The 9,834-nt window shown below is 41.7% G+C and overlaps 1 protein-coding gene across 1 annotated transcript; it reads left to right on the forward strand.

Moving 5' to 3' along the window:
* Window positions 1-4,416: 4,416 nt before the first annotated feature.
* LOC141126499 (olfactory receptor 6N1-like) lies at window positions 4,417-5,367 on the forward strand. Its single transcript, XM_073612437.1, has one exon. The coding sequence runs from the start codon at window positions 4,417-4,419 to the stop codon at window positions 5,365-5,367; it is 951 nt and encodes a 316-aa protein (XP_073468538.1).
* The last annotated feature ends 4,467 nt before the right edge of the window (window positions 5,368-9,834 follow it).

The raw sequence follows: 9,834 nt of genomic DNA on the forward strand, positions 1-9,834 counted from the left end.
CATGTGCATTGGCGCACGTCTATTCACCGCTGAATGCCTGTGGACTGGAACACATCCTGATGGACCCGTGCACCCGTGGCCAGTTGCAGCGCCATGCGCAGTATGTCCATAACAGACACATTGGGCCCAATTTGGACATTTTCACTTAGGGGTGTACTCACTTTTGTTGCCAGCGGTTTAGACATTATTGGCTGTGTGTTGAGTTATTTTGAGGAGACAGCACATTTACACTGTTATACAAGCTGTACGCTCACTACTTTACATTTTAGCAAAGTGTAATTTCTTCAGTGTTGTCACATGAAAAGATTTAATAAAATATTTACAAAAATGTGGAGGAGTGCACTCACTTTTGTGATATACTGTATGTATAGTTAATACCATGTTCATTATCTCCCCTCATATCCCTTTGCTAATAATTTGTAAAATGAGAGACCTTGGCGACTCCCTCAGGGGGTCACATTCTTTTTCCTGAAATCTTGAATTATTTAAATAAATTCTATTATTAAAAAAAATCAAGATACTAACAACTTTCAAAGCTATCCCCAACTCTGCTCCCGGCTACATCACTAATGGAAAACGAAGTGAAAACTCTCTGAGGAAGTCACGTGAGCGGTGACCTAACGCATAGGAGAAGCTGGGTGATCTTGTTAGCAGCCAAGTGTCAGATTGCGGCTGCCTATGTAATTTTAAAGGCATATATATCTATTTTCACGTAAGTGCATTATTTTTTATCAAAATTGGCATTCTAATAGGTAATACACTATTGGGACCCACTTTGTGTTTATTTGAGCGTATACGCGCATAGGATCAAAGACAGAGGGTCTCTTAAAGCGGTACCAACTATATACCACCACCAAGGATGGGGCTACTATTGTGAGGAGATCAGTGGAAAAGACAGCAGCCTATCCATACCCCGGGGGGGGGGGGCTAAGTCCAATTGACCTAGGACATAGGTCTACACCCTGAGGTGAGCACATTGTAGTGAAGGTGGTGGGGATAACATCTGCATGATGGTAATAGATACTGCAACATTTGTGCACATAGTGGAGGAGGAGCTTATGTGGACTCTCCAACTTGGGACTTGTTTAAAGTTTTTTGTCATACTCCTACGCAGGGGCATTGCTAGGTCAACAAAAGATCTGGGGCTAGAGCCCATAGCAGCGTAGTAAAGAAAGTCATATGCTTGGGCGGTCATACACATGTACATACAGTAATATACACGTGTGTTTATAAATCCCCAGAGAGCACCCCACTTACATCAGGGTCCCCAGAGTGCCCCCCTATACATCAGGGTCCCCAGAAAGCCTCTTCCTTACATCAGAGTCCCCAGAGAGCCTCCCCTTTGCATCAGGGTCCCCAGAGAGCCCCCCACTTACATCAGGGTTCCCAGTGATCCCCCTTACATTAGGGTCCCCAGAGAGCCTCCCCCTTAAATCAGGGTCCCCAGAGAGCCTCCCCCTTAAAATCAGAGTCCCCAGAGAGCCTCCCCCTTAAAATCAGGGTCCCCAGAGAGCCCCCCCCCAATTACATCAGGGTCCCCAGAGAGCCTCCCCTCCCCTTTGGGACCCCTGCAGAGACTCGGGGCTATGGGCCCCAAATTCGGGGCTATAGCCCCAAAAGCCACCCCCTAGCGACGCCACTGCTCCTACGAACTATAATGGTCTTAACATGGATCAGATTTTTTTCTTATCACGTTTGATTTGTTTTTTATATTATTATTTGATGTTCACAACATATATATAGTAAGATTGCACTATCTATAATTGTTTAATCGCTTCTACAGGGGGAGAGACGCATAATCATTACATAAATAATTCACGTAAGTATGTGAGCAGCACTCACCACATATAGCATATAGAATTTCACAGTAAGGTAGAGGTACTGCAGAAGTGTACACATTATTATAACTAGTTTCAAAATACCAACCTACTCAATCTCTTTGTTCCTCCCAAGACTTCCTGCTCTCTAGCTCCCTTGTCATCTCCTCCTATGCTCACCTCCAGGACTTTTCCTGAGCTTCTCCTATCTTATGGAACTCCCTACCCTGATCTGTCCAACTACTTTTAGATGATCCCTGAAAACCCTCCTCTTCAGAGAAGCCTATCCTGCCCCTACCTAACAATTGTAATTTGTTTTTCTCCATCAGATCATCCCCCACAGTTTTTACCTTTTGTAGCACTTGCCCTTCCCTCTTAGATTATAAGCTCTAATGAGCAGGGCACTCTGATTCCTCCTGTATTGAATTGTATTGTAACTGTAGTGTCTGCACTCGTCTTGTAAAGAACTGTGCAAACTGTTGGCGCCATATAAATCCTGTATAATAATAATACAAATAAAGTGTGTATAACCTTGCTCAGTCTTGTGGCCAAAACTCTCGCCAGGTTTTCTGAATTTTTATAGGGAATGTTTTAGTATTCTCAGTATTGATATGATTTATGCACTGTGCATGAGTGTGTGATGTATTTATTTTATGTTTAAAGTGAGGAGTAGGATAGAAAGTTTGTTATTTTTGCAATGATAATAAATCTTATCTCATCTCTTATGATTGTGCGTGATTGAGTCATCAATAACATCAAACCGAGAAAAGAGCAGAGATGTGCTTTACACCAGTGGATCTCAACCTCAGTCCTCAAGTACCCCCAACAGGCCATGTTTGCAGGTTTTCCTTTATCTTGCACATGTAGCACCCTGATGTTTAGGCAATTTACCTGCCAGGTGTAGTTACCTTGGCTCATTGTTAGGGATCAATTGATTTCACCCTAAGTCTAGAATTGCTGCACTTCTCTCTTCTGCCGCTAGGTGGCCGGGTACCTGGTGACATTAGATAAGACAAGGGCAAAGCAAGGACAAATTAGGAGTATATGGAGTACCTCAGCCAATGGGCAGGGGTTTTCTTGAATCCCTTGGCCTGCTGAAAGAACCTATATATTTGGGTGGAGTCAGGTGATCGGGATTCTGTGCCACTTGGACGGCTGTCTGGGTGGACGTGTGTTGTACTGCCTGGGCTGCTAGGCCAGAGTTTGGCCTAACCGGGGCACATCTGGCTGCTAGGCTGTCTGAGGGCCTATCCAGAAGCAAGAGGGCAGCGCAGGGTTGGGATTGCGGCTTGCAGTCCAAACAGAAGTGACGGTTCTGCCGGAACTTTGACTTGGTCGGAGGTAGAGGGGAAGCTGTTGCCACTAAGGGACCATCCACCTTACTGCCAGAGACCACAGTAAGTAGCTGAAGCAAGTCCCAGAGCAGTATTCCCACAAACCGGAGACGATGAAGAATCGGGAAACTTCAGCAGGTGTCAAGCCAGGGACCCAGCCAGCGGAGGTGGCCAGTGAAGTTTAAGAAGTATCCGGAGTGCCAAGCTAGGGACCCAGCAGAGAAGTGGGGGTGTCGCTTGAGGAAGATACTACAGTGAAGATTGGAAGATCTCAAGAGATTCAGTGGCAGTAAATCATCTAGTCTAGTGAGAGAGACTGGGAACTTAGTGGGTTGAAGAACTACAAGAAGTGATTGTAGTGTAAGTGACAGAACTGTTACACCTTGTGTTAGAAACTGTTAAAGACTGTTGCCATAGGAGACAGCATTCCTACACATGCAGATGTGGCATCTTGCTGGATGCCTTTCCCTGCATGGCTGTCTTCCTGTAGAAGTCTCTGTGTTTGCCAATTAACATTGCAACTGCTTAAGGGTGTCCTGGCCCTAACCTTCTCTCCCAAAGTTCTGTTTAAGAGAAATAAAATCTCCTTGCATTCAAGAAATGTCTGGCACCCATGAATCTAGCTTGCATTACACCCACTATGCCTCACAATCCACTCTGTATGGAAGGATGTCAGCAGTTCTTGGCTCTAAAGGTTCTCATTACTAGAGGAGGCCTGGGACCTTGCTACACACAGGTGCTTTAAATCAGAGTCAATGGCTTGGTATTTTGGACAGCTATTTTACCTAAGAAAAATTCCTCAAACATGGCCAGTTGGGGGTACTTGAGGACTGAGGTTGAGAACCACTGCTTTACACTGATACAATGCAAAACTCAAAACTAAGATCAGCTCAATTTTTATTTCAAAATTTCTCTTTTCATGTATTTTTTTCATGGTTTATTTTTGATTGGGAAGAAAGCTTGTTTATTTTATCTGCACTACTTCTTTCCACTTCTGACACTAATTAGTCCATCAGCAGCAGCTGTAACAGATGTGGTCCACTGGGAAGACTTGGATGCAGAGTCTGCAAAATTTCTAAATCTAGATTGTGAGTGAGGTGACAGCTTCATGAAACCTATAAAAGCCCAACTGAATTCAAGAGAAAAACAATGCGACAAATGTTGAACTAATATCCAAAGGGCCTGTATGAATTTTTCAATTTATAGTATTCAGATTGTATAGAACATTTTAGGAATTGTTGATTTTAAAGGCATAAATCCAAGTCATGAACTCATCTTCAAAAAATGTCTCTGTGACCAACTTTATTCTGGTGGGGCTTATTGAGATTGAATCATTTGGATATGTATGTGCTCTTTTGGCTCTAGCATTGTTTTCAGTCACATTGTTTATGAGTTCTATGATAGTCTATGTAACCTGGACAGAGAAAAGCTTGCATGAACCTATGTACATCTTAATATGCGTCTTGATTATGAATGTGATGTTGGGGAATGCATCATATTATCCCAAGCTGGCCATTGACTTGTTGTCTGGATGCTCAACCATCTCACTCACAGGATGTCTCTGTCAATCTTTCTGTATCCAGTTTTATGCAGCTAGTGAATTGTATATTTTTACGACAATGGCATATGATCGATATCTGGCTGTAGGCCACCCTTTGAGATACCACACTCTGATGACCAACATTACAACTCAAAAAATATCACTTGCCCTATGTGTTTTCAATGTGGTGCTAGTACTTGTGGATACAGCATTGACATTAAGGCTGACTTTTTGTGGGGTAAATATCAACAATGTCTTTTGTGAGAGAATTTCTCTACAACCGCTTGCTTGTAATGATATAACAGTTAACATTATGTATGATACGATTTTGACTTCGTGCATTGTGATTGGCTGCTTGCTTGTAATAATGTACTGTTATATAAGAACAGTTATAATCTGTCTGAAACTTTCTACAGAACCCTCTCTGAAAGCTCTGCATACATTGATGACTCACATGTTGGCCTTCTCCATTTATATGGGCACTCTCTTGTTTGTTAATTTCAGGTACAGTCTAACCACAGGTTCTGTATCAACCAAAGTTGATATTATCATACCTTTGATCGGTACCAGCATAGCTATTTCTGCAAACCCTCTGATCTATGGGATAAGGACCAAAGCTCTCAGAGAAAAAATTGCATGCCATCTGCATAAAATTGTTTGCAGACAAAAAGAATGAAATTACCATTGTAGAGGTGTGTTATTTTTCTTTTCACCTTTTTTAGGATTTTTTAGGAAACCGAGGGCTGTAGTCCTGCCTGTTAGTGTTCTCTAAGTATGGACTGCACTGTCTAAATCACTTGCTGTTTGAGCTTACTCCATTAGGGTGTGTTAGAGAAATGCCATTCTGTGTCATGGGTGTTTAGTTTAGTTCCAATCAGAGGGCTGGGGGGTCTTTATTAGCTGGCTGTGAAGGTACTAAATATTTCACATATTTCCTAGCAAATTATCATCTCTCCTGAGCATCTGTCTGGGGATGATGCTACAGTGAAAACAATCTTTCTCACAATCCTTTTGGCCTAGGGATTGCTGAAAGGATTTTCCCTACTGGCTGCAAGGGATGTTCTCTTTTGGGCCTGGAGGAAGTAAACTGTAGATGTTCCTCAAAAGAGAGGTGGTGAGTGACTGGCTGAGTGGAAAGTGGACATTAAAGAACTAAAGGGTGTCCTGGCCCTAACCTTCTCTCCCAAAGTTCTGTTTAAGAGAAATAAAATCTCCTTGCATTCAAGAAATGTCTGGCACCCATGAATCTAGCTTGCATTACACCCACTATGCCTCACAATCCACTCTGTATGGAAGGATGTCAGCAGTTCTTAGCTCTAAAGGTTCTCATTACTAGAGGAGGCCTGGGACCTTGCTACACACAGGTGCTTTAAATCAGAGTCAATGGCTTGGTATTTTGGACAGCTATTTTACCTAAGAAAAATTCCTCAAACATGGCCAGTTGGGGGTACTTGAGGACTGAGGTTGAGAACCACTGCTTTACACTGATACAATGCAAAACTCAAAACTAAGATCAGTTCAATTTTTATTTCAAAATTTCTCTTTTCATGTATTTTTTTCATGGTTTATTTTTGATTGGGAAGAAAGCTTGTTTATTTTATCTGCACTACTTCTTTCCACTTCTGACACTAATTAGTCCATCAGCAGCAGCTGTAACAGATGTGGTCCACTGGGAAGACTTGGATGCAGAGTCTGCAAAATTTCTAAATCTAGATTGTGAGTGAGGTGACAGCTTCATGAAACCTATAAAAGCCCAACTGAATTCAAGAGAAAAACAATGCGACAAATGTTGCACTAATATCCAAAGGGCCTGTATGAATTTTTCAATTTATAGTACATAGTTACATAGTTAGTCAGGTTGAAAAAAGACACAAGTCCATCCAGTCCAACCATAAAAAAAAGAAAACAAAACGTACAATCCAATATATCCAATACTATACCCACAGTTGATCCAGAGGAAGGCAAAAAACCCCAGCAGAGCATGCTCCAATTTGCTACAGAAGGGGAAAAAATTCCTTCCTGATCCCAGAGAGGCAATCGGATTTTCCCTGGATCAACTTTACCTATAAATGTCAGTACCCAGTTATATTATGTACATTTAGGAAAGTATCCAGGCCTTTCTTAAAGCAATCTACTGAGCTGGCCAGAACCACCTCTGGAGGGAGTCTATTCCACATTTTCACAGCTCTTACTGTGAAGAAACCTTTCCATATTTGGAGACGAAATCTCTTTTCCTCCAGTCGTAAAGAGTGCCCCCTTGTCCTCTGTGTTGACCGTAAAGTGAATAACTCAACACCAAGTTCACTATATGGACCCCTTATATATTTAAACATGTTGATCATATCCCCCCTTATTCTCCTCTTCTCAAGAGTGAATAAATTCAGTTCCTCTAATCTTTCCTCATAGCTGAGCTCCCCCATGCCTCTTATCAGTTTGGTTGCCCTTCTCTGCACTTTCTCCAGTTCCCCGATATCCTTTTTGAGAACTGGTGTCCAAAACTGAACTGCATATTCCAGATGAGGTCTTACTAATGATTTGAACAGGGGCAAAATGATATCTCTCTCTCTGGAGTCCATACCTCTCTTAATACAAGAAAGAACTTTGCTCGCTTTGGAAACCGCAGCTTGGCATTGCATGCTATTATTGAGCTTATGATCTACCAAAACCCCCAGATCCTTCTCCACTACAGATTCCCCCAGTTGTACTCCCCCTAGCATGTATGATGCATGCATATTCTTAGCCCCCAAGTGCATAACTTTACATTTCTCAACATTAAACCTCATCTGCCACATAGTCGCCCAATTAGACAGTGCATTGAGGTTGGCTTGTAAATTGGAGACATCCTGTAAGGACGTTATTCCACTGCATAGCTTGGTGTCATCTGCAAAGACAGAAATGTTACTTTTGATCCCAGACCCAATATCATTTATAAAGATATTAAAGAGTAAGGGTCCCAGCACTGAACCTTGGGGTACACCACTGATAACCTTAGACCATTCAGAGTAAGAATCATTAACCACTACTCTCTGAATTCTGTCTTTTAGCCAGTTTTCTATCCATTTACAAACTGATATTTCCAAGCCTGTAGACTTTAACTTACACATGAGCCGTGTGTGCGGAACTGTATCAAACGCTTTTGCAAAATCCAAATAAACCACGTCCACAGCCACCCCTCTGTCCAAGGTTTTACTTACCTCTTCATAAAAAGAAATCAGGTTTGTCTGACAACTTCTGTCTTTCATGAACCCATGCTGTCTGTTGCTTAAAATGTTTTTTTCCAGCAAGAACTCGTCTATGTGGTCTTTTATTAAACGCTCCAGTATCTTCCCGACTATAGAAGTTAAACTAACAGGTCTATAGTTACTTGGTAAAGACTTTGATCCCTTTTTAAATATAGGCACCACGTTCGCCCTGCGCCAATCCAGTGGTACCATTCCTGTCATTAATGAGTCCCTAAAAATTAGATACAATGGCTTTGAAATTACAGAGCTCAATTCTTTTAGGATCCGTGGGTGGATGCCATCAGGTCCAGGTGCTTTATCCACCTTTATTCTGTCTAAATATTTCTGGACCATATCCCTTTTAAGCCATTGTGGATCATTGGGGGCTGTGTCAATACCACCCCCATTATGGACATGAACTTCCCCATGCTCTTTTGTATACACAGAGCTGAAGAAAGTATTTAATAAATTAGCCTTCTCCTTGTCCCCAGTCACCCATTCTAGATTATTTTGTAAAGGGCCTACATGCTCAGACCTGACCTTTTTACTATTAATATATTTGAAGAATTTTTTGGGGTTTGTCCTACTATTTTTTGCGATCTGTCGTTCATTTTGAATTTTTGCACCCTTGATTTCCTTTTTACATATTCTGTTAAATTCTTTGTAGCATTTAAATGACACTAGTGTTCCTTCATTTTTATATTTTTTAAAAGCTCTTTTCTTATTGTTTATAGCTTTTCTAACTTTGACCGTGAGCCACATAGGTTTTCTTTTTAGCCTTTTAAACTTATTGCCCATGGGAATATACTTTGCAGTGAGGTCCCAAACAGTCTTTTTGAAGAATTCCCATTTCTGTTCTGTGTTTATCGCTGCCAATATTCCCTCCCAGTCTAAGTCCTCGAGAGCAGCCCTCATCCTTGGAAAATTTGCTCTCTTGAAGTTAAGTGTTTTTATCTTCCCCTTATGTATTTCTTGTTTACAGCTAACATCAAATGAAATCATGTTATGGTCACTGCTACCCAGGTGTTCCTTTATCTGCACATTAGTAATAAGCTCTGCATGGTTTGAGATTACCAGGTCCAACAGAGCTTCATTCCTAGTTGGGGCCTCAATAAATTGGACCATAAAATTGTCCTGTACTAGGTTTATAAATTTTTGCCCTTTAACTGTCCCAGCAGTGCCATTACTCCAGTCAATTTCTGGGTAGTTAAAATCTCCCATTATTATCACTGTCCCAGCCCTTGCAGCCCTTTCCATCTGTGCAAGGAGCTGAGTCTCCACCTCCTCGTTAACATTGGGTGGTCTATAACAAACTCCAATGATTAACTTTGAACTACGCCCATCTATATGCAGTTCCACCCATAATGCTTCAGACTCATCACACTCTCCATCAATCAGGTCCTCTTTCACACTTGCTTTGAGATCACTTCTCACATAGAGACAGACCCCGCCACCTTTCCTTTTTACCCTGTCTCTCCGAAAGAGTGCATAGCCAGGAATATTAATAGCCCAGTCATGTGAGGATTGAAGCCAAGTTTCAGCAATACCGATTACATCATAGTTCACTTCATGCACCAGAGCTTCCAACTCACCTATTTTGCTTGGCAGACTTCTGGCATTGGTGAACAAACACTTTAATGCATTATTACATTTTGGTCTGGTGTTTTTCATATATTTTTTAGTAGTACAAATGGCACTACAGTTTCCAATGGCTGTTTGCAACATGGGAAATTTCTTGACACCTGCCATAACCCTCCCCCCATCTGTCCCCATTCCACCCTCCATTAATGTCTGACCCCTAACTGACCTGTCTTCTTGATGTAGTTCTAGTTCACCCTCCCCCCTCAATCCTAGTTTAAATACTCCTAGTATTGTATAGAACATTTTAGGAATTGTTGATTTTAAAGGCATAAATCCAAGTC

The sequence above is a fragment of the Aquarana catesbeiana genome, linkage group LG02, assembly GCF_042186555.1.
Source record: "Aquarana catesbeiana isolate 2022-GZ linkage group LG02, ASM4218655v1, whole genome shotgun sequence".
Lineage (NCBI taxonomy): Eukaryota > Metazoa > Chordata > Amphibia > Anura > Ranidae > Aquarana > Aquarana catesbeiana.